This window comes from Pseudonaja textilis, chromosome 5 (genome assembly GCF_049901715.1).
Source record: "Pseudonaja textilis isolate UNSWEBS1 chromosome 5, rPseTex1.2, whole genome shotgun sequence".
In the NCBI taxonomy this organism is placed as follows: Eukaryota; Metazoa; Chordata; class Lepidosauria; order Squamata; family Elapidae; genus Pseudonaja; species Pseudonaja textilis.
In genome coordinates this window covers 59,839,536-59,865,559 of record NC_141994.1, presented here as the reverse complement: position 1 = coordinate 59,865,559, position 26,024 = coordinate 59,839,536, and the positions used below count along the sequence as shown (strand labels likewise).

At 42.4% G+C, this 26,024-nt stretch overlaps 1 protein-coding gene across 2 annotated transcripts in view; it reads left to right on the top strand.

The window, feature by feature from the left end:
* Positions 1–243: 243 nt before the first annotated feature.
* The window catches only part of LOC113448614 (sodium- and chloride-dependent betaine transporter-like), an 80,942-nt gene continuing 55,161 nt past the window's right edge, over positions 244–26,024 (top strand). Inside the window, exon 1 of one of the 2 annotated variants that reach the window (XM_087935037.1) lies at positions 244–350. In XM_087935037.1, coding sequence (XP_087791163.1) covers positions 310–350 — 41 coding nt within the window. In that variant the 5' untranslated portion in view covers positions 244–309. Of the gene's footprint in view, positions 351–16,827; positions 16,949–26,024 lie in introns of those variants that run through there. The other variant, XM_026719366.2, reaches the window with a different exon arrangement.

Here is a 26,024-nt window from a genome sequence, read left to right as displayed (position 1 = left end):
ACATTAGGTGACTCTGGTACATTTAAAAGATCAGAATCTAAATCTAACACAGATCTCACATGTCTTGGATTGCCTACTCTATCCCAGAAATTTCCAGAGGCAATGTTACATTGTTTGATTGCCAAAATGTAATCTCATGCCTGTGTCCCTTCGATAGGGAGTACATCACATGGTTTTACTAGAGTTCAAATGCAGAAATTAACAACGGGAGTTGGGCTTTGCAAACCTGGATTATGGCATAAGGACAGTCAAGAGAAAACCAAGCCAAAGGACCACAGAAATCTCATCATTTCTGAATAGACCGTAAATATGCTGTGTTTGCAAAGCTTCAAAGAAGGATTGGGGGATTGGTGAGATACCTTATTATACCAAATGCCAGATGGGTACACGAGGAAGAGTTGCATTATTTATATGTGATCTTTATCACAGGTCAGAGAAATGTGGAGTCACATTCTCAGGTATCATTGAAGTGTAATACTTGGTATTCTTAGCCAGTAGTTTTGCTGCTGGGATCCATTATTCAACCCCTGAAAGGACACACAATGTTTTATTGGACATTTTTTTTAATGAAATTCTGAATTTGTGCATTGAGTAAAGGACAACCTGGCTGTGTCTGGGAGCAGTAGAAAGGATCTCTAGTTGACTGCTGGAAATCTTGTTTTTTTTTTCTCCCTAGAATAATAGGATGATTTCAAATTAAAACAGAATTTGATACAGGCTATAGCCCTTGGGATCTTTGTTATTCAGATAATGGTGTGGAAAATGGCTATTGTAGTCAATCTCTTGTAAATGAAGGATGTAAAAATCACATTTGTAATGGTCTAGAGCTGCAAAACAGTTGTCTCAGTGGGCCACTTAAATCTTTGTTGCAGTTTATACATACATTGCAGTCTTCTTCAACAAGGCACGCTCCATATATTTCAGTCATAATCCGTTACTGCTTTTATTCTTTTAAGTAGGTAGTTTTTTCATTGTTTAGATCAGGGGTGTCAGATCTGATTTCATTGAGGGCCACATCAAGGTTGTGTTTGACTTTGGCGGGCATGTGTGAGCATGGCCTGTGTGGGCATGGCCTGTGTGGGTGGCCAGCTTGATGTCACTTGTGTTGAGGGCACCTATGGTGGCCAAGTGCTTAGACAGGACTTCCCTCAGACCTTCCCTCACTCTCATTATAATCTCCTTCCTTCCTTCCTTCCTTCCTTCCTTCCTTCCTTCCTTCCTTCCTTCCTTCCTTCCTTCCTTCCTTCCTTCCTTCCTTCCTTTTCTTTATTTTTCCTTCCCTCTTCATTCTTCATTCTCCTCTTTCCTTATTTTTCCTTCCTTGCTCTCTTCCTATCTTTCCTTCTTTTTCTTTGTCTTTTCTCTTTCACTTTCTCCTTTCCTGTCCCTTCTTGTATGGTCAAATGGAAAAGGGGAAACATTTATCCCTTTGTTTTGTTTTTAGTTTGTTTTGCTAGCCCTCTGTGCCCTTGTCCCCAGCTCCATTTTAGCTGGCAGAGGACTGCAGGAGGCCATCTTGGCTGAAAACGGGGGCCAGGAGGTCTGTACGTGGCCATCCCGAGCTCTGTTTTTGCTGGCAGAGGCACTGTGGGCCAGTCCTTTGCTATTTGCAGTTCTAAGCATCCCACAGGCCAGATCCATCTTGTAGACCTTGAGTTTGACACCCCTGGTTTGGATGGCATGAACTCTCATGTCTCTTACAAGCTGCCTCTCAATTAAATTTTAATCAATATATAAATTATTGATACCAAGTAGTCTTAATGTGCTATATGTGGCTTTTGTTGTATATGATTAGCTATGTTTGGTATTTATGTCCAATGTAAATGGCCATATACATATTTAAATTTAAATTCCATGTTCTCCACTTTGATATTTTAAAGACCAGTACAGTAGTTCCTTGGTATTCAATGCCTTGAAACTCATTGAATTTAGTACTTAACAACATTTTGACGTGAAAATTTTGTCCCAGTACTCATTGTTTGTTTGGTACCCAACACACAAGCTGGAACTTGTTGGTGTTGGCTGTCTTGTAGCTCACTACATTATTCCTTATGAGAAAATCATTTTTACTACTTATCGTGCCTGTTGGAACCAATTAATGATGAGGTATATGTTTGTATTTCCAGTTATTAAATACTGCATAATATATGAGAATATATAAGAGTACATAACTCAGTTTTCATGCATGATGGCTTCTAAGTTTCCAATGGAACTTCTGATGCAGTTTGGTTATTGCTGGAACATGCATGAACTTCCTTGATGCTATTATTATATTATTATTATAACTTTCTTCTTTAAAAATCTGCACATGCTATATTAAGGATAGAAACAGAAATTATATCTTGTTGACTGGATGAAAAACTGTAGCTAATTTTTCTTTATTTTCTCATGAACAATTTTCCTTAGAATATCACCAACACAATCAATTTGCATTTGTATTTCACATTAGAGCATTTTCTGTTGAATATGCTGTGTTTCTTTTTCGTATCCCTGACTTAGCATTTTTATTGTAAATGGATATACTTTGAATATTGTGTTCCATAAAGGCTCATTAGAATTTCTCTCCAGCAATATCACAACTTTACAATGTAGCAAGGCGGAATGAGACTGGCACTATGATGGCCCCTTTTTAATCAAGGGGTCATAATAAGGGGGACAGCGTCATCACACTTGTCAGGATGATGTAATTTTAATTCTTTGTGTGATGATGTCATGGTGCAGTGTACATCACAGTACTTGGCAACAGATAGTTGCGTGGCTTGGTGTGCATGGCATGGGAAGGATACTGCAAAATCCCATTCCCTCCCCATATCCACTAACCTGCTTTCCAGCTCCGTTCTCCTGTGCAGGGCAACAAAAGAAGACCCAGCCAATCAACTGGGACTCGGGAGGCAGAGAATAGATGGGGGCGGGGCCAGTCAGAGGTGGTATTTGCCAGTTCTCCAAACCACTCAAAATTTCCGCTACCGGCTCTCCAGAATTGGTCAGAACCTGCTGAATGCCATCTCTGCCACACACATATCAATGGCAGCATTCTATGGCATGAGTCCCCACTCAATCTGTACTGCAGCAGTGCTAAGCGACCTTCACTGCTATAGTTAAATTGAGGCAGTGACTTGTTAGCCTAACGTTTGTTGGTGATTGATGACTAAGTTTACTGTTAGTACTATTTAAACTCAATTTTGTGACTGCCCTGTGTGGGTTTCATGAGTCCAGAGGAGAAATATGATGTTAGAAGCATCTTCTTCACCTCTCTAAATTTGCTTCTTTCTAAAACCAGAAAGTTTCCTCCAAAAAAGAAAAGATATGGTGACATTTACAAGCTCCATCTCCCCAGTATGGATCCAAACTGAAGCGTGATTTTGTATCAGTCCTGTAATTTATGTAGATTTACCCAGATCAGCAGTTTCAATAGAAGAGCATTTTCCAACAGAAAATAAGTGGGCAGGAAAGAGAAAGAGATCAGCTGTTGCGGGTCTCTGAAATATTCAGGGGGATTACCTATTATTATCTGATATCATCATCATCATCATCATCATCATCATCATCATCATCATCATCTCCTTTTAATAACCCCATAATCCCGTGCGGGATGGAATTTGGGCAACTGAATGGAGCTAAATGTTTACTGGCTAGATGCCCTTCCTGTCACCAGCATGCAGTTATATCTAGCCGATACATTCTCATCGTACCCAGAGAGGAAATATCTGCTGCTACCTAGGATCGAACTCATAGCTTTCTGATTGTGAGGTGAGAGCTCCTCCTCTAGGTCACTGCACCACTCATATTATTATTTGGTAGTTGGACAGAAATTGTGTATTTTGTTTAAAAGAGGACATATGACTCAGTGGTGGGAGTCAACATTTTTTTACTACCGGTTCTGTGGGTGTGGCTTGATGGGCGTGGCATGGCTTGGTGGGTGTGGCCGGGAAGGATACTGTAAAATCTCCATTCCCACTTCACTCCAGGGGAAAGATACTGCAAAATCCCCATTCCCTTCCCACCCCACTAACCTGCTTTCCAGCTCCGTTCTCCTGTGTAGGGCAACGAAAGAAGCCCCAGCCAATCAGCTGGGACTTGGGAAGCAGAGAAGAGATGGGGGCGGGGCAAGTCAGAGGTGGTATTTGCAGGTTCTCCAGAACTGGTCAGAACCTGCTGAATACCACCTCTGATATGCCTTAACCCTGCTATTTTTTGGTAAGGAAAGAAAATTCCTGAAGATGGGGATGTCTTAAGGAGGTCTGAAATTCTATTTTGCCACACTGTCAGTCTGTTTTATGAGCTATAATAGAACAATTATTACTGGATTAAAGTTATATAACTTAAGGATTAGTGATAGTTGGAAGACACAGAAGAACAGTTAAAAGGAAATCAAAGTATCGGCCAGACCATTAATTCATTATGGAGCATTATCCCCTCTCCACTTAAGGACTGATGAGATACCATACATGTCAATCTGTTCAGATAAGACATTTAGATAGGACTCAGGAATTCATTTCCTGTGCTTTATAGTAGGCTTACTGGAGGGAGTAAATAAAGCTTTGAATCTTCATGGTAAATAAAATGTCTGTTTGGATTCCAGACTGCCTACTCTCTCTGGGCAGGAGTTAAAAGATCCAGAGACATTTGCAGGAAACCTTACTGTGTCTGGTTAAGGGGACTTCCTGAAATGGAACAGCCAGCTTTGTCCTCATTATATTTTCATTAGGGTTTGATTTTGAAGGGCCAACTTCCATTGACAAGCCAGAAAAAAAGGGCTGGAAGTCAGATTAGGGTGGCTATCTACAAATGGCATAGCACATCACTTTTGATCACATGGCTAGTATCACGTGCTTCTTCGAAGCTGATTAAGCAAAAAAACCCAATTTCAAAAGCAAATAACCTTTCTGAGTTAGCAATTCTTGTGATAGTATTGACACACAGGGCTTCACAATGCTTCAATAAAAGTTTAATATTTAAAAGCAGGATGGGAAAAAAAAATCTCTAGGATATATCTAAGGAAAGAACCATAGTTCATTGGTCCAGTCTCTGATGCCTTTTGGTTTGTTGGTACATTTTATTATGCCCTTGTATAATATACAGTCACAAAATAGATCTATATATCAGAAGGTAAATTCGGTGAGAGGCTATTCCCCTGCTTCTCTTCTTCCTTCTAGGATATTGTCTGCCATTCTACTCTCTCATTATGGAGAGAGAGTAGGGCACATTTCTAAGGAAAGCAGTGGGCTTCAAAAATTTTAGCAAAGGGTTCTCTGTCTGGTTGCTGGGTGTGCGTGGCCTAGTCAGCCTCCTGCACCACGGTGTGTGTGTGGGGGTGTTTTTACCCTCACGGGGCTCTGGAGGCTTTCCCCAAGGGTGAAAATGACCTCCCCAGCAGTGGTGGTATTCTGTTGGTTCAGCCTGGTTCTGCCGAGCCGGTAGCACCGCTGTGCAGCGGAGACTGAACTGGGCCTCTCCAACACTCTGCTGTTGGGGCCACCCACCTGCCTGGGCTCCCATACTCATCTTTATCCTCTGAATTTGAAGCGCAGCTGCTTTGCACATCATAGGAGAATGCTACATGGCAACTGCTGAAGCGACCAGGAGAGTGCAGGCTTGCAGGTAGTGAGTCAAAACGCCTCTGTGCCTGCGCAAACTGCATGTTTGGCATGCGTGCACATGCAAAGTATGTGCGCATGTGCAAAGCACGCCCATTAAGCCGTGCTCACTGAACTGGTGATAAATTTTTTTTGAAATGCACCACTGCTCCTGGGCGCCAGAAACTCTCTGGAAATCAAAAACGGGCCCATTTCTGGCCTTCCTGAACTTCTGGGAGGCCGGTTTTTCACCCTCCTCGAGCCTCCTGCACCCTGCACTTACCTGCATGCATGGGGACTCCTGGGTGTGCGGGGCCAGCCAGGGGTGGGATTTGGAGGTTCTCCAAACTGCATAGAATCTTAGCTAGGGGCTCTCCTGAACCCCTGCAAACCCCCAGCAGTCCACCTCTGGTTACATCTATTTGCCAATGTTATTTTCTTAGAAGGTCTGTGTTGCCCTACATAGAATAGGATAGGATAGGATAGGATAGGATAGGACAGGACAGGACAGGACAGGACAGGACAGGACAGAATAGAATTATTTATTAGCCAAGTGTGATTGGACACACAAGGAATTTGTCTTGGTGCAAATACTCTCAGTATACATAAAGGGAAAGATACATTCGTCAAGAGTTGAGAATCATAAGGTGCAACACTTAATGATAGTCATAGGGTACAATAAGCAATCAACTCATACTAGGAAACAGTCCATATAAATCCTAAGGATACAAGCAACAAGGTTACAGTCATACAGTCATAAGTGGGAGGGGATGGGTGATAAGGAGTGATGAGAAGATTAACAGTACTAGTAGTTCAGATTTTGTAAATAGTTGGACAGTGTTGAGGGAATTAATTGTTTAGCAGAGTGATGGCTTTCAGGAAAAAAACTGTCCTTGTGTCTAGTTGTTCTGGTGTGCAGTGCTCTATAGGGTTGTTCTGAGGGAAGGAGTTGAAACAGTTTATGTCCGAGATGTGAGAGGTCTGTAAATATTTTCACAGCCCTCTTTTTGACTGGTGCAGTATACAGGTCCTCAGTTGAAGGCAGGTGGGTAGTAATTGTTTTTTCTGCAGTCCTAATTATCCTCTGAAGTCTGTGTCTGTCCTGTTGGGTTGCAGAACCAAACCAGACAGTTATAGAAGTGCAGATGATAGACTCAATCATTCCTCTATAGAACTGTATCAGCAACTCCTTGGGCAGTTTGAGCTTTCTGAGTTGATGCAGAAAGAACATTCTTTGTTGTGCTTTTTTGATGACATTTTTGATGTTAGGTGTCTATTTTAGGTCATGTGATATCGTAGAACCTAGAAATGTGAAGGTCTCTACTGTTGATACAGTGTTGTCTAGTATTGTAAGAGGTGGTAGTAAGAGAGAGTTTCTTCTAAAGTCTACCACCATTTCTACGGTTTTGAGTGTGTTCAGTTCCAGATTGTTCTGGTTATACCACGAGGCAAGTTGTGCAACCTCCTGCCTGTATGCAGATTCATCGTTGTCTCGAATGAGACCTATCACTGTTGTGTTATCAGCAAACTTCAGTATTTTAACAGATGGATCGTTTGAGATGCAGTCATTGGTATATAAGGAGAAGAGAAGTGGAGACAGCACACAGCCTTGGGACTGGGGTGGCTGTGCTAATTGTACAGGTATCGGATGTGATTCCGCCTAGCTTCACCTGCTGCTTCCTGTCTGTTAGGAAGCTTATGATCCACTTACAAGTGTGTTCAGGTACCGCTAGTTGGTTTAATTTACTTAGAAGAGTGTCTGGAATGATGGTATTGAATGCTGAACTGAAGTCTACAAAGAGGACCCTCGCGTAGGTATTTAGAGATTCAAGGTGTTGTAGGTTATGCAGAGCCATATTAACAGCATCATCTGTTGGTCTATTTGCTCAGTATGCAAACTGCATGGGATCTAATAGCGGATCTGTGATGGCTTTCAGGTGGGACAGCACATTGGACCAAGAGGCATTATTATAAAACCTCAGAGTGCTAGCGATTGGTGCTTTGCTTTGGGGCAGGCTTGCTTCCCATTAACTTTTTTAAAAAAACATTCAAATGTTTATTTTTAATTAGAGTCAGAGCAGATAAGAAACTGACAGATGCCAATGAAGTTGTCTTCCACCATTTTGGTGCTTATGAATCCCAAAGTGCTCACCCTTCTTGAACTGCAGATTTCAAAGGGATTTCTTGCAGAATATAATAGATATTGTCCTAGAAATTTATCTGAGCATGGAGAACATGTTATGTGGCTTTTCTGGTCCTAGCCAATGGAAATGAAAATGGTGGCATTCATAATACAGCAGCTGGTTTTTGTTACTCTATTTTTGTCTTTCTGGTCACATGGATAGCTACCCAATCCTGTTTATCCTTGTTTTTATTTTTATTTTTAAAAATTTACTTTCTGTGACATTGCAAAGGTTTTCCAATACTGGAAGCTATGACTGCAAGAAATTGCTTGGCAAACCATATGGGTGGGGTGTAAAATGTACACAATAAATAATAGGATTATTGTGCATGCTGATGACAGTACCTTTAGATTGCCAAAAAAATTTTTTTTGAATTTTATAGAAAATCTGTTTACTGACCTTAAACAACTTTGTATTGTTGCCTATAAGTGATGGGCTGGGACATTTAAATTATGAATCTAATTTTGGTATGGCATGGTGGCTAGACTCTTGTCTTTGGGTCATTGAGAAAATTTCAAATATATGCACTGCAAATATATGTCCTGATTTCCTTGAAGGAATCTTATACTGTATATATAGAGGTCCATATTTAATGTATTTCTTGCAATCTATCCCAGTAGACTGGTAACTATAAGAGCAAAAACAAGATTTTAAATGAAGATTAATTAATTAAATAAATAAAAAGTCACTATGAGATATTTATTTTTCCATTGAGATTAATAGGATTTAGAAAGTTTGGTTGAGTATGTGCTTTGTTTTCATTATAAACCAGAACACTTTTTCATTGTCTATGGTATATTATTAAAACCAGTCTTGGCCAGAAAATTAGTTATATTTATTCCCTTCTGAGATCTGTTTTTTAATTAAGAATGTTTGCCCAACAATCTGTTAACATATTGATTAAACATATTACATTTGTGCACTTTGGAATAAAAATTATCTAAAATGTGTACATAATTTGATATAATGCATATATTTATACTGTCTCAGAAATCATTTATACAAACTGCTTGAATTAGTCAATACATATTGAAGGTTTACCCTAATGCCAGATTCATTAAAAGGTTTTCTTCTTATAGATTACAACTCTAGTTATAATCTAACTATAAATGCATGAAAATAATGCATTGATTGATTAAACCTCAGGCCATAGATAAATACTAAACAATAATAGATACTGTAGAATGATGTTTCATAAATATGCAATCACATAACAACTTCATCATAAACTGATAAATTGAAATGGTCGAGAAGGTGCAACAAATTAATATGAACTGAATGCTTAACTGCCCATAATATTGATTTGAGTTGATACTTTTTTCTTCTTAGGAAAATGCTATAATTACATCTTTAGTAGTTGTATTTTTGTATTTAAATTTTTTTAAAGCAGTTTCCTCCCGCTATGCACCATGCAGAGAAATAAGATGACAATTCTAAGAGTTTCCAGCTCCAAATGCTCAGAGTTATAATCCCAACCAAATGGGAAAGCATGAGATCAATAAGATTACCTTGAGTGATTGATTGATTGATTGATTGACTGTATGCCCTCAAGTCCTGGTTGACTCTTAGTGATTGCATAGATCAGGGGTATCAAACTCAATTTGATTGTGGGCCGCATCAAGGTTGTGTTTGACCTTGGAGGCGGGTTGGGTGTGGCCAGGATGGGCATGGCCAGCTCAACATCATTCATGTCAGGGCCACCCCTCCCAGGCTCTGTTTTCAGCTGTGATGGCATCCTGTAGCGCTCTGCCAGCAAAAATGGAGCACGGGAGGGGTGCCTTCAACATGAGTGATGTCAAGCTGGCGAAGGCACTGTAGACCAGTCCTTTGCTGTTTCCAGGGTGGTTCTTCAACAATTCTAATACCCTCGCCCAACCCCATCACCACTGTAATTGTAACCACTATAACTTTCCTGCTGGTTGTTCTCTTCTTGTCATTTCTTCCACCTTTCCCAACACTCCAGCCTTCTCCAGAAAGCTGGGTCTTTGCATAATTGTCCAAAGTAGGATAATTTGAGCCTGGTCATTTGTGCATTAAGTGAAAACTTTTGGTCTGGTTTATTTGATTTAATCATTTGTTTGTTTTCCTGGTTATCCATGGCACTGTCAGTCAATCAACCTGCTGTCTTGCTTCTTCAAAGTCTAACTTAGGCTTCAATCGGGAATACCATGGCTTATACCATAATGCTTGTTAATATCTAGTTTTATATAGCATTTGTGGTATAGATAGAAGAGAAGCCACTAGTATATTAAATGAGACCCACACCATTCCCTACTAGCACTGATGATGTTACCTATTTTGGTAATGAAACATCTGCAAGAAAACAAACAAACTCAGAGAGCGCCAAGGATCCCAGATTTGTAGCATGGTCTCATACATGCTTCTTTGGAAATAAAAATACTGCTGAACCTGCTGGAAAGTGTGTTTGGAGTATATATCTTGGTTGATGTGGTTCTTTCACTAGGGTAAAAACTGACTCAGGTGTATCTATAGAATTGAAAATGCTTTTATGGCTCCAAAGTGGCCTTGGTTCAAATCCATAGCATTCTATAGCTAGCATGTTTGATGGTATAAAGATAAAAAGCAAAACAGCAAAGATTTCCTTGGCCTCTTTTCAGAAAACCCTCCCTTCCTATAACCCCTGGCCAATATTAGTAGGCAGGGCATGGGTGGAATGGATTGTTTGCCATGACAATTTATGCCCACTTCCCAACTTAGATTGCTCTATCAATCCTATAATATATCCCATGAGATAAAGGAATACAACCTTTGGGGAGTTTGACCTTTTGATACAAAAATCTTTTAAATATCTTGTGCAATTTCTCAGCTGTCATTATATGTCTTGCTCTGATGCGCTTGACTCAGGATAAAGCTGATATGATTTCTTCGTTTTTCTGTCATCTCCCAGGCATCCTTGGGGGTGGGGGAAGGATAGGTGGTACCGTTTCGCCCCTAAGAGAGAATCCTTCTATTGAGTCCCCGTTGGAGAATTTCCCCCTCCCCTGGAGAAATGTAATGAAACTATCCATTCTTTTTTTGTTTGTTTGTTGAATTCATACTCTGATTGTGTATTTTATGAACACCCAAGCCGGCTTGCGCTAAATAACCATACAAAATAGGTTTAGCAATGGAGACATCTTCAAAGGGGTCCCACCTACTCCTCTACTATTGTCTACTCTACTATATAATACTGACTACTATTGATCTCACCCCTTTCCTAAGAGGTCTCTAGGGGGCGTGCATAAGTGCACCAACGTGCCTACCGTCCCTGTCCTATTGTTTCTTTTATTTTTCTTTTATTTTTCTTATATGTACCCATTTCATGTATTCATAACTATGTATACACTTATACTTATTATCTTGTAAACAATTGACAAATCAAATAAATCAAATAAATAAATAACTGGAGAGTTTCAAACATAACTCTACAATTTAATTTGTGCTGGTAGGCAAATGGCAGCCAGAGTAGATCTTTCAAGATAAATCTGTTGTAATCCATGTATTTTGCAATGATTAACATCCTGCTTATTTTACACCATTTTTTTTTCTGGACAGTTTTGAAAAGTAGCTTCCTTTAAAGCACTTTGCAGAAGTCAAGACATATGAAATCTTGTTACACGTCATACGAAGTTGAGGCTGGTATAATAGATGTAGTAGTTGTGCACAGATGCTTCTTGCTGCTTGAATTGTTGAAGATTGAAGAGCACTTTCAAATCATGAACATGATTTTTCGTCAGAAATGGAACCTCATCAGCAGGCAACTTTTCAGTCCTTAAGGCCCGTTATCTCCCTGCCCACACATTCAAGGGAGAATTTCAGAAGGCCATTCATCACCAGCTTTTATTTTAATTATTTTAAACAACGCTAAAACGTTACAAAAGCCACATCTAATGAACATTCATATTTGTCCTAACTACTGAACCTTCAGAAGTCTTTGATACTTCTTTAAATAATTTTTAACTTTAAAAAAATGTTATGCCACCTCTCAGATAAACTTTTCAGGCATGTAACAAAGAAGTTAAACACACAGTGATAAGATACCTCAATGTATTATAGTGTGATTTTACCAGTGAGTGGATAGGTGATCCAAAAACCATTTTTCTCTGGCTTTGAGGGGGAAAAACTTTCAAAACACACACACACACACACACACACACACACACCTGTCTGGGTCCCATGAGACATCCTTCCACAGTTCACAAACTTGCAGGACAAAATAGATTTATATTTAAAAACTTGGGAAAATTAAAACCCTCAGGGGTCTCCAGGGAAAAAAATTGTACAAATGGCGAGCTACACTAAGAAGGTCCTCTCTCTCTAGCCACTTCTTATCACAGTTTAGTATTAATTTAGATATCTGGGATTGGTGAGTTCTCTACTTCCTATCTTAATTTTTTTTTAAAGGAAGAAGAAATGGTAGTAAAGATATTTCGGAAACTTAGTTTGAAGTATTGTCTTATTTACAACTAGCTCGATACCCGTGCTTTGCTACGAAACTATGTGGTCGGGCTTAGTTTTGGGGGAGGAAAATAAGGGGAAAAAATACTGCCTCTGCCTACCAGCATCCATCTGTATTCATCTGGCTAGCGTCCTGTCAGTGTGTGAGAGAGTTGATAGCTGTTTGGAAACTGAAACAGTATTTGATGTCTGAGCAAGGAGACAGCAAGGAGTCTGGACATGGCTTAGCTCAATCGTTCTGCACTCAAGCTGGTTGCTGCTGTGAAACTAAAACTGAAACTCCTCTCCTCTGCTTGTGTTTTGCATTTGGAACAGTTTTCTTTTCAGGTGGGGAGGGGGAGTAGAACTCCTTAGCATCAGAGCGTGTTAATAATAATATACAAAATACTCATGCTCTGATGGTCATTTCGAAAAATCCTTTCTTAGTGAGCACCTAGAAGCCAAGAGGAACATATGTGCCAAATTTCAAGTTTGTAGGCTTTACAGTATATACACTGCTCAAAAAAATAAAGGGAACACAAAAATAAGACATCCTAGATCTGAATGATTGAAATATTCTTATTAAACACGTTGTTCATTACATAGTTGAATGTGCTGACAACAAAATCACACAAAAATTATCAATGGAAATCAACCCATGGTTAGCAACCCATGGAAGTCTGGATTTGGAGTTACACTAAAAATTAAAGTGGGAAAAAACACTACAGGCTGATCCAACTTTGATGTAATGTCCTTAAAACAAGTCAATATGAGGCTCAGTAGTGTGTGTGTGGCCTCCACGTGCCTGTATGACCTCCCTACAATGCCTGGGCATGCTCCTGATGAGGTGCTGGATGGTCTCCTGAGGGATCTCCTCCCACACCTGGACTAAAGCATCCCCCAATTCCTGGACAGTCTGTGGTGCAACGTGGCGTTGGTGGATGGAGTGAGACATAATGTCCCAGATGTGCTCAATCAGATTCAGGTCTGGGGAATGGGTGGGCCAGTCCATAGCATCAATGTCTTCGTCTTGCAGGAACTGCTGACACACTCCAGCCACATGAGGTCTAGCATTGTCTTGCATTAGGAGAAACCCAGGGCCAACTGCACCAGCATATGGTCTCACAAGGGGTCTGAGGATCTCATCTCGGTACCTAATGGCAGTCAGGCCACCTCTGGCGAGCACATGGAGGGCTGTGCGGCCCCCTAAAGATGTGCCACCCCACATCATTACTGATCCACTGCCAAAATGGTCATGCTGGAGTATGTTGCAGGCAGAAGAACGCTCTCCACGGCGTCTCCAGACCCTGTCACGTCTGTCACATGTGCTCAGTGTGAACCTGTTTTCATCTGTGAAGAGCACAAGGTGCCAGTGGCGAATTTGCCAATCTTGGTGTTCTCTGGCAAATGCCAAACGTCCTGCACAGTGTTGGGCTATAAGCACAACCCCCACCTATGGATGTCAGGCCCTCATACCACTCTCATGGAGTCTGTTTCTGACCGTTTGAGTAGCCACACGCACATTTGTGGCCCATTGGAGGTCATTTTGCAGGGCTCTGGCAGTGCTCCTCCTGTCCCTCCTTGCACAAAGGCGGAGGTAGTGGTCCTGATGCTGGGTTGTTGCCCTCCTACGGCCCCCTCCACATCTCCTGATGTACTGGCCTGTCTCCTGGTAGTGCCTCCATGCTCTGGACACTACGCTGACAAACACAGCAAACCTTCTTGCCACAGCTCGCATTGATGTGCCATCCTGGATGAGCTGCACTACCTGAGCCACTTGTGTGGGTTGTAGACTCCATCTCATGCTACCACTAGAGTGAAAGCACTGCCAGCATTCAAAAGTGACCAAACCATCAGCCAGAAAGCATAAGAACTGAGAGGTGGTCTGTGGTCACCACCTGCGGAACCACTCCTTTATTGGGTATGTCTTGCTAACTGCCTATGCTTTCCACCTGTTGTCTATTCCATTTGCATAGCAGCATGTGAAATTGATTGTCAATCAGTGTTGCTACCTAAGTGGACAGTTTGATTTCACAGAAGTGTGATTGACTTGGAGTTACATTGTGTTATTTAAGTGTTCCCTTTATTTTTTTTGAGCAGTGTATATAAGATTTCCTGTTTAGTTTTCAGTTAACAATATGTAGATATCTGCTAGAAATTTATTCACTTTAATGATATGTTTGACATAGAGGTGAAGGACCTTTATTGGACAAAGTTTTTTGGACAACTTTGGACCTTTATTGGACAACTTTTCTCCTTGCGTACTTCAAGGAAGCTGAGGTATTTCCTGGTATATCTCATGAAAACTGGATATCATTAATGACTATCTTCCACACCTCTTGGACTTGTCTCTTCCACCAACACCAGCTAACTGTGTGATCTTCTGTGCATGGGCAAAATAACCACCATTGTAGAGAGAACTGGCTTTGAGAAGACAGTACTGAGGTGGACTACATTATACAGCAGGGCTGTCAAACTCCTGGCCCATGGGCCATCCATCCATGCCCAATTTAGCAAAGGGGAAAAAAAAGTCCCGACATGTCACGTGACACCCTTGTTACAAAGCACTGTGTAAAGAGGCTCCTTATCTGTGACCTTGTGGGATTTAGTCTTTCTGCATTATATAAACATATGAACAATGGTTGCAGGAATTGGGTATGTCTAATTTAATGAAAAGAAGGACTAGGGGTGATATGTCTTCCAATATCTAGTCTTCCAATATCTAAGGAGCAGGGGTGGGCTTCAAAAATTTTAGCAAAAGGTTCTCTGCCCGGTTGCTGGGTGGGCGTGGCCATGGTAGGCGTGGCCTAGTTGGCTCCTGCACCATGGTGGGGGGTGTTTTTGTGAGCTTTTGCATTCCTTGCGACTCTGGGAGGGCGAAAATTGCCTCCCTGGGTTCTGGAGGCTCTCTGGAAGCTGGAAACAGGCCTATTTCTGGCCTTCCCATTTTTCACCCTCCCTGAGCCTCCACGTGCGTCCAAAACAGGCCACATGGGGACTCCTGGGAGGGGCGAGGTGGGGTGGGCGGGGCCAGCCAGGAGTGGGATTTGGGGGTTCTCTGAACTGCACAGAATCTTAGCTAGGGGCTCTCCTGAACCCCTGTGAACCCCCAGCAGCCCACCCCTGCTAAGGAGCTGCCATGAAGAAGGCGGGGGAGTGTCAACCTATTCTTCAAAGAACAAGAAGGAAACTAAACAGGGAGAGGCCCAAGCTAGAAATAAGAAGAAATTTCCTGACAGTTAGAACAATTAATCAGTGGAACAACTTGTCTCCAGAAATTGTGGATGCTTCATCACTGGAGGTTTTTAAGTAGAGATTAGATAACCGCTTGTCTGAAAAGGTACAGGTTTCCTGCTTGAGCAGGTATTCTGACCCCAACCTGGTTCCAAGAGAGCAAACACAAGACAAAGGCAGCAGCACAACCTTTTAATGTTTCATCTATGAATCCTGTTTCTTCACAGATAAAAGGTTGCTTCCAACTAATTAGCTCCGACAAGAAAGAGCCTTGCCAAGTTTTTGCAAGGCTGCCAAAAAACAACAGATAAGAAATAGCTTACAACACAAGAGACTTCAAATACCAACTGTAATGTCCACGAGGCTAAGATTCAAAATGTCTTTGCTTCCTGCAAAGAACGTTCGCTTCACAGCTGCCTTTTATCTTCTTGAAGGAGGGGCCATTACCTTGCAGCCTTACTCCCAAGTCTCCCCCACTGTTGTAGCTGCTCTTTCCTGCAAGCAATCCTGCATGCACACGCACTTGGTACAGGCTCCTTGGGAACCTCCTCATCGCTGCTGCCAGTCCCCATAATCTCTGAAGGCAGCAGTCCACTCCCTAATGGTCCTGGCCCCTCATCTGTGTCCACGCTCTCCTCAGCCATCTGCACCTGCTGCCGGCTAACCACAAGAGCAGAGGTTTGGCCTAGAAGACCTCCAAGGGTCCCTTCCAACTCTGTTATTCTGTTAAATATTAGAACCCATCTGGTGCTTCTTGCCTAGCATTCTCTGAACATTGGCCGGGCAGGAGAAAACAACAACAGAAGACAGCTAGGTTGTTCAATGCGAGAAACTCTCTTCAGCTGCCCTGTCAATGAGGAACGTCTGCCAATAGCCCTGGGCTGTGCTTCCTTCAAAGGGCTATTGTAGGGCCTGAAATTCTTGAAGGGAACAAGGCAGGGAATACAAATGGAATCCATATCGCAATGTTCCAGATGCAGGAGAAAAAGAAAAAAAAAAGTGGGGGGCAAGCAGACACACACACACTCACACACAAACAGACACATTTATTATCACAGGGCTGTATTTGTGGTCTTGAACCCCAGCCTCGTCTCCTTCCACCCCGTCCCCAATACCTTGAAGAAGTTAATTCTTTTGTGTTTTGTCTGCCAGCCAACCTGCCTCTTGGCAGGTCCCGTCTCCACCCACCCTCTTGCATAACTTCATAAAGGGGAGAAATATTATGAGATTGGAGCTGTGGGTGACTCCTCTTCCTCGCCCCTCCCTCCCTTTGCAACAAAACGTCCAAACAAGCGCACACATGCTTTTCTCCAGACCTCCACCCACCCCAGATCTCTCTGGGGATCATTTGTTTGAAATCACTTGTAGTGTAGGGGAGGGAAAGGAGGAGGGGAGAGGGAGGAGCGGACTCACTGTTTGCTCAAACAACGCTTTTTCTCCACATGGCTCTGAACCTCCCCTGTTAATTTCTCATTCTAGTCCACAGCTGATTTCTAGGGGAACAAGTTAAGAGCAGAGGTGAGTGACTTTTCAGTTTGCCTTTTCCATGTTTGCTAACCTGACGGAACTTAAACATCTGGGCATGCGAGGGAACGCGAGCTGTAGTGTAAAGCCACCTTTAATTCCCCCTGATCATTAGTTTACTCAGTGGGGAAAAGCCAGGTCTTCTGGGGGGATTTACTCTCGGGTTTGTTTCGTTAGCGGCTTCAGCTGAAGAAAAGGAGCTGATTTAAAGGGTAGCTAAGCTTCCAATAAACTTTTTTCCCCTTCTGTTTGTAACTTTCCACCTAGAAAGTGAGAGGAGCCAAAGAGACAAGACAAGATCCTGGAGACATGGGAATTGAGGTGTGTGGGGGGGGAAGAGACTAATGGGTGTTTTGCAGCTCTGCACAGAACAGCATTGTAGGAGAGGCTGAGCTGCCAGCAGTGGCAAGGATTCAGGAGAAAGAGGCAGGAAGAGGCTGGCTCCTTCTGGAAAGGAGAGCTAGGATGGGATGCAGGCAAGCAATGCTCAAGAAAGTCCAGGTGGACAAATAAAGCAACAGAGACCACACGGATAAGTGGGATTGGAGATCCCAAAAACTTTAACCTTAGACTGTCTACTATTGACCTCACCCCTTTCCTGAGAGGTCTGTAGGGGGCGTGTATAAGTGCATCAACGTGTCTACCGTCCCTCTCCTATTGTTTATTTTTATTTCTCTTATATGTATCCATTTCATGCATTCACAACTATGTTTATACTTATACCTATTATCTTGAAAGCTATTGACAAATCAAATCAAATCAAATCAAATCAAATCAATCAACCAATAAATAAATAAATAAAACTGGGCTGGGAACTGGTTTGTCTTAGATTGAGAAATCATGCTGTCTTTCTCTGTGCCCTGCCACACTTGACAGATGTGTTTGGTTTCTTCCCCAAACCCCCAAAACTTTAACTTTAGACTGTCTACTGTTGACCTCACCTCATTCCTAAGAGGTCTTTAAGGGGCGTGCGTAAGTGCACCAGTGTGACTACCATCCCTGTCCTAATACTCCTTTTTATTCGTATCCATTTAATGTATTAATAATCATGTTTACACTTATATCTGTTAACTAATACAAGCTCGACAAAATGAAATAAAAAATAAATACAAATAAAGCAGGTTTTAAACTCGATGGCCATATTCCAAACTCAACAGAGCTAAGGGGAAGCAAGGAATGCTTCCACCCCATGCATCAAAGTCTGTGGGATGCCCACTTGACTTTCTAGCGTTGGCCAAGGGAGATGATCTTCCATCCGGCATAGCTTAAGAGAAGCTGCTCAGCGTAGATGACGTCCCTCAGGAGAAAGACTGACTGAGCCACCAATGAGTTATAATCGGGGAGCTGTTAATGCTGTTCCTGAGGCAGCTGCTTCTTTTGGCTAATGGTTGGGCTAGCTCTAGTTGGCTCTGACTGGCCTCATGTCCAAAAGGACCCATTTAGGATGGAAAGATTGAATCGGATGTTTGATACCAGTGTCTACCACTATTAACAGCTGTATTGTTCTGGTGTGATGGGAAATACTGTTATTATTGCACCTGTTTCAAGGATACAAGAAGAAATTCTTACATTTAAGATCTAGGAGAAGACAAGTGAAGATAGATTACTTCTGGTCTAGTGGATTACTTGTGATTTGTTTTCTTGAATGTAGGATTCTTTTAAATAACAGAGATGAATTATCATCCCATACATTTGTGTGTGTATTTAGGCGTGTATTCCCCCACCCCATAGTAGTATTTTTAAAAATTATTGAGATGGTAGCACGTGTAGCTCAATTTTACTGCAAAACATACTTTGAAAAACATTTTTGTAATTTTCTTGGGAGAGGGAGGTGACGCAGAACTGCATCGCAAAAGTTAGCAAAATACCAACTTTTAAATCTGTGCATAAGTATCCTGAATCTACATAGTGTCTTCCAGATGTATTTGATTATAATTGCCACATCTCCCAGTAAACACAACCAGCATCTGGAAGACTCTAGAGACAGAGGAGATTTTTTTGAGAAGGCATGGATCAAATGAGTTTTCAGTTCATACAGACAACTGTTTATGAATAACATATGGCTGGAGTACATGGGGGGGGGGAACATAACAGCCTTGGAAATGTTGGGGAATTGTCCCTTCCCATTGGTTCTGCTTTCAAGGGAATGCAAGTTGACACCTCAAATTCTGGACTGTATGATTCAAAGCTAAGAATAACTGAATATACCCTTGGAACTGAACTATTTGTATGCTGCTGGAGCAATTTTATCCTGCAACGTTAGCTTATATGCTTTGGATCCACCAGGATTTATCATTTAGAAACCAAAATCTGCTTATTTGCTAGATTCAGTGGGAACTGGTAGTGAGAATACAGAGAAATATGTTATAAATCTTTCAGCGCTTAGGCTAATCACACTATTACAAATTCCAGCCTTTGACTTATCTTTAAAAAGGTGTGTTACGCAGGATATTTGTTTTTTTCTGGAATAATTTGAACACTGAATATATGCTTGTCAGAATAACCTAGTCTAGTATTACTCAACCTCAGCCACTTTAAGATCTTCCCCATCCTGGCTAGGGAATTCTGGGAGTTGAAGTCTACATAAAGTTGCTGGGGTTGAGAAACACCGAACCAACCCATTAGAGAATTATGGCACTAGGTTCTTAAATATACATGCCCATGCAGAAGTAATTCAATGGAATGGCCTGTGACTATGGTTCAACTGAAGATTTCATCTGGCAAAGTATCTTTTTCCATAAGTGTCTCATCTCCATGCATTTCTATGCAGACGTCTGCTTAATAAGCTTCCATATACTTTATTGCTGCAGATTTATATATTTACTGGACTGCCTATGTCAAGGGTCTTCAAACTTGGCAAGTTTAAGACTTGTGGACTTCAACTCCCAGAATTCCTGAGCTAACATGACTGGAGGAGGAGTTCTGGGAATTGAAGTCCACAGGTCTTAAAGTTGTCAAGTTTGAAGACCCCCGGCCTATGTCCTAGGACTGTAGATAGCTCACAACACTCCATAAAAACATGGTTAAAAACAAAAGTCCCTTTCCCAAAATGCTTTAGCCTCCAGAAGGCTAAAAGGTAGGGATTCTTGGATTTCATATAGGAAGATGCTCCAAAGTCTGGGCAGAGGGGCAGCCACCAAGAAGGCAAGCTTCTGAGATCCCATCAGCAACATTTAAGGGAGGGGACCTGGAGCACATCCATTCTAAACTAGAAGGATGGACAGATATCCTCAAGGACAGGCAGTCCCACACATAATCTGGCTCTGTGCCATGTAGGTAGGGCTGTAAAGTTGGTAACCAGATCTTTGAACCGCATCCAGAAAGCAACTGGGAGCTGATGCATCTCATTCAGCAGTGGTGTTCCTTGGATGACCATCAGAGCATTCAAAACTGCCTTTTGGAACAGTTGCAACATCTGGATGTCCAAGGACAAACCATCTAGAGTGCATGGTACAAAGGCAAACAGAAGGTGACAAAAGCATGAATGGCTATGGACAAGATGTGCTGGTAAATTTGCAAGAGATACTTTAAATAATTTTGTGACTACTTTAAACAATAACCCACTCCCTACACGGCCTGGGTCCAGGGTATCTGAGCAGCTCTCTCTCCAGTGGTGGGATTCAAAAATGTTTATTACCAGTTCTGTGGGCGTGGCAGGGGAAGATTTCTGCAAAATCTCCATTCCCTCCCCACCCCACTAACCTGCTTTCCAGCTCTACTCTCCTGTGCAGGGCAACAAAAGAAGACCTAGACAATCAGCTGGAAATTGGGAGGCAGGGAATAGGTGGGGGCAGGGCCAGTCAGAGGTGGTATTTGCTGGTTTTCTGAACTACTCAAAATTTCCACTACCGGCTCTCCAGAACTGGTCAGAACCTGCTGAATAGTACCTCTGCATCTCTCCCTTGATGGGACAGCCTCCCCTACTTGTGCCAGTGGAACCTTTTGGATCTCAGGGACCACCAAACTCATAATTTTAAATCCCGCGAACCACTAATGTGAATTTTGATTGACAGTGGCTTGCTGACGTTGGTGAGAAAGTTGGTCCCAAATTCCAGAGCTGCAGTAGTCACAAGACGGGCCTTTGGTCATCCTGGAGTTCTGCAGAAAAAGCAGAAGCAGCAGAGACCCTGGGAAAATCCCCCCAAAAGACTGCAGGAAAATTGCCCACCCCGTTTCCTACTGATTGATCATTCTTTATTTGGCATCGCAGGATAGTATTTCCAGATCTGTTCTCAGGGAGAGAGGGAGGGAGGGAGAGGGAGAGGGAGAGGGGGGAGAGAGAGAGACTTTTGGCTTCATGCAAGGAAAGCAGCAGAAGCAGCAGAAAGTCTGTCTTTGTCTCCCCCAAACTCTGCCAGAAATGAGTCTTTATGAGACTTGTCACACAGGCACAGCCTCTTGGAGCAGGATGCCTTACAGGGTCCCAAAGCCTCATTTGTGGCAGAGTTTACGGGAGAGAAAGAAGGACTTTTGCTGCTTTCCTTGAATGCAGCCAAAAGCAGAAGAAGAAAGAAGCAGAAAGAAGCAGTCCGGTGGCCAGGTTCCCGCCTCCGTCCTTTCCCCCCACCCCTCATTACCTTGTGTTGTTCGCAATGCAAGTGACACAAGACTTGTGTTTCCATGGGCCATGTGAGCAGCACAGCCTTGTGTTCCCATGCAGCCTGGATTAATTGCTTTGAGGGGTGCTTTGGGAGCGACATTTCTCTGTGGACCACCAGTGGTCCCCAGCCCACTGGTTGGCAACCAATGACCTTGTAGGGGAGATGGACAGCATAAAAGTTTATAAATAAATAAATGGAAAATCACTTTAATCTATGTAAGTTCTTACAGACACTTTGTAATGAAAAGCAAAGTTGCTACAATCCTCCGGATTTCTGCTGTATCTTCGTCAGACTTGGACTTTACTACTGGAGTTGTGCCAGAGCCAGGACTGGCAGTCCTGATCTAAACATTGTCTCTCTTGCTTCCAAAGAGATCCAAGTGGGTATTAGCTTGGCTGGGTGTCATTTGTGATAAGCTACAAAAGGATTGATGCCTTATCATGTTGATTCTCTTATCTGTCCGTGTATCATTAACTAATGACAACTGTTCCGTTTTTCTTGAATGGACCATCTATGGAAATTCTGCGTAGTCATTTATGCCCATCATTGAGCACATTGACCTCACTTTCCTTGCTGCTAAATCAAAATTTCAAGAATCTCTACCAGCTTATTTTTAAGCAAAATTAAAAGGAACAAAGACCCCCACCACCACCAACAACCATCCCCATCTTGTCTATATGACTACACTGTAGACCAGGGGTGCCAAACACAAGACCTGTGGGCCAGATCCAGCTCACAGGATGTTTAGATCTGACCTGCAGGCTGGCTTGGAAACAGCAAAGGACCAGCCCACGGGTGCCTCTGTGAGCGAAAACGGAGCTTGGGAGGGCTGTGTGCAGTCCCTTGCAAGCTCCATTTTTGCTGGAAGAGGCTTCCAGGAGGCCATCGCGGTCAGAAAGAGAGCTCGGACCATCACACGCACCCCCAACATGAGTGATGTCAAACTGGCCATGCCCGCCCTGACCATGCCCACCCCGGCCCCCTGAGGTCAAATATAACCCTGATGTGACCCTCAATGAAATCGAGTTTGACACCCCTACTGTAGACAGAAAATGTCAGTGGAATAGATTGCAAAACAAGTCTTCCCATGACTTCTGGGAATGGAGTTGCAAGAACTCCAGACTAGACTTTCATTGCCAAGGGACTGAGGGCAAAAGTGAATGAAGTCTTTTCCAAGTAATTAATTCAAATCATACACACATATCAGTGGTGGGATTCAATTTTTTTTACTACCGGTTTTGTGGGTGTGGCTTGGTGGGCATGGCAGGGGAAGAATACCGCAAAATCCCATTCCCTCCCCACCCCACTAACCTGCTTTCCAGCACCGTTCTCCTGTGCAGTGCAACAAAAGAAGACCCAGCCAATCAGCTGGGACTTGGGAGGCAGAGAATAGGTGGGGGCAGGGCCAGTCAGAGGTGGGATTTGCTGGTTCTCCGAACTACTCAAAATTTCTGCTACCGGTTCTCCAGAACCTGTCTGAACTGGCTGAATACCACCTCTGATAGGAATGCTTCAGAGATCATAACTGAAAAATGGTCATAAGTCTACTTTTTTCAGTGCTGCAAGTTTGAACAGTCACTAAATGACCTGTTGCAAAAGAGAATTTACCTGTACTAATTCCCAGTCTAGTGAAATATCGTATAAATGCATATTATGGAATCAAATTTCAGTCTAGGCTCCTGGAAAACAGAATGTGTCAATTTTCTATGTCTAGAAATATAAGGCCTGGATTTTCATTAGGTTTTCCACCCCTGTAATTTGGAAAACAGGGTAGTTGGGGAAATATCCAGTTATGACGCCTGGTACCTACCATCCTTTCATGCTTCCCAGTCCACAAGACACTTTCTTCTACCTTTGCTCAATTTTTTTTTCTACTTGGGATGGGTTCATTTCCGGACAGGCGTGGGGGTTGTAGCCTTTTATCATTTTCTCACCAAATTGATGAGGCTGGATTTTGGAAGACGGGGATTTATGTTGATTTTAATTTGTTTTAATTAGACCAGGTGATATGACTAAAGTCAAGTGATATGACGAAGAGTTTCATACACGAACAAGAAAATATTATCTTGTCTATTGATGTTCTCTTGCTTGTCATGTTGGCAATATAGACTTCAGAGATGCTATTGAATCCGCCCCCATTTCTCCCTTTTTCTCTTTCATAGCATACATGCCTGGTCACACATGCACATACACGCATGCATATATGTCCCTACACCAGTGGTGGGATTCAATTTTTTTTACTACCGGTTCTGTGGGCGTGGCTTGGTGGGCGTGGTTTGGTTTGGTGGGCATGGCAGGGGAAGGATTCTGTGAAATCTCCATTCTCTCCCCACCCCACTAACCTGCTTTCCAGCTCCGTTCTCCTGTGCAGGGCAACAAAGATCCAGCCAATCAACTGGGACTTGGGAGGCAGAGAATAGATGGGGATGGGGCCAGTCAGATGTGGTATTCCAAACTACTCAAAATTTCTGCTACCGGTTCTCTAGAACTGGTCAGAACCTGCAGAACCTCTGCCCTACACTATAATTATACAGACATATGACTTGGGTTCTGCAAGTCTTATTCTATGTTATATAGGGCTTAAATCTGCCTTTATAACACTTTCACAGTTAGGGAAAATAGCTGAATGTAGATCTACCAAACTTTTTTTTTTCCTGACGCCAATATTGTGGACTTTTAAGAATCTGACTCATACTAAGCTTTACCAAATGGATTCCATTTTACCTTGGGTGTACGTGCCCAGTTCTTCTCTACTGTTAGACCCTTCCACGTGAAGACTTTCTACCAGTTAAAAATCAGCTTTCGACATGACTTAGATGTTGGATTTTGGCTCCTCCTGAGAGCTTAGTCAGCTTTTTCTGGTTCTGAGCCAAATGATTTGAAAGAAGGTCCTTTATTTTGCAGAACTGGAGCTTGTGGATGATCTGTTTTCCTGTTTTGGGGAAATATAAACCATGCAACATTGTTCAGGAACTTTGCAGTCCCTGACTGCTTGGTATTCATTCTTATGTTTGTGAAATCTCTTTTCCATTATCCTCATTTAGAATACAGAATAACAGAGTTGGAAGGGACCTTGGAGGTCTTCTAGTCCAACCCCCTGCTCAAGCAGGAGACCCTACACCATTCTGGACCAATGGATGTCTGATATCTTCTCAAAAACCTCCAGTGATGGAGCACTGATTAATTCCAGTGATTAATTCTTCTCATCGTCAGGAAATTTCTCCTTAGTTCTAGGTTGGATTTCTCTTCGATAGGTTTCCATTCATTACTTCTTGTCCTGCCCAGTAGTGAGGTTCAATTTTTTTTTTTTTAGTATTGCTTCTGTGGGCGTGGCTTGGTGGGCATGGCAGGGGAGGATAATGTAAAATCTCCAGTCAGAGGTGGTATTTGCCGGTTCTCCGAACTACTCAAAATTTCCACTACCGGTTCTCCAAAACTGCTGAATACCACCTCTGGTCCTGCCCTCAGGTGCTTTGGAGTCCCCTCTTCTCTGTGATAGCACCTCAATTATTGGAAGATTGTTATCATGTCACCCCAGTCCTTCTCTTTGCTAGACTAGACATACCTGGTTCCTGCAAACGTTCGTAATATGCTTTGGCTTCCAGCCCACTAATCATCTTTGTTGCTCTTCTCTACACTCTTTCTAGAGTGTAACCATCTTTTATCTATTGACCAAAACTAGATGCAGTATTCAGAACTTCCAGTTTGCAGGGCTTCGGCGGCAGGCAGGAATCCGCGATTGTGCACGGTTTCTGCCTGGGCTCGCCGCTGGAGTGCCCCAAGCCAGCTGGCTTCGGGGCTAAGCCACCCCGTAGAGGTGGTGAAGACAGGGGAGCGCCAGCAGGGTCGAGGAGAGCCGCATCTCTCCTCCTCAGCTGGCCAAACTCCCTTTCCCGAAGGCGGTAAGAGTGGTGGTCAGAAATGGCCGCCTCAAAGAAGCACTCAACCAGAAAAGAAAGTGCAGGAGGAAGCTAAGAAGTGAAAGTTTTGGCTGACTGGGATAAAAAACAACAACCAAGGTACCCTGGAATTTAAATTTTATAAAAGATAACATCACTCCCAAAGAAGAATCGGAAGCAGCGAATGAAAGTGAAAAGGGAAAGGTTTTTTTTTCTTCACTCTCCTTCCTCATGTTGATAACGAAGAGAGCTGAGTAAGAAATCAGAAAAATCTGCTTTGGCATCAATAGGCAATTAAGCTGAAAATACAATTAAATGCCAAAGGGACAATAAAGATTTCTGAACATTAAAAAATCCTTTTTTTGCTATAAGTGGGAAAGGGAGAGGAAAAGAATAAGGGCAGGATTTGGAAGGAGGAGTCTGCCTGGAATTCAAAAGAATCTAAAGTTAAATCTTAATAAGACTTCTAAAAGATACATTTTAACTGGAACTTTGCAACTAAATAGTAACCCCAGGAAGAGAAAGTGAAAAAAGAAGAAAGTGTTAAAAGAAACAGCTTGTGTATATTTG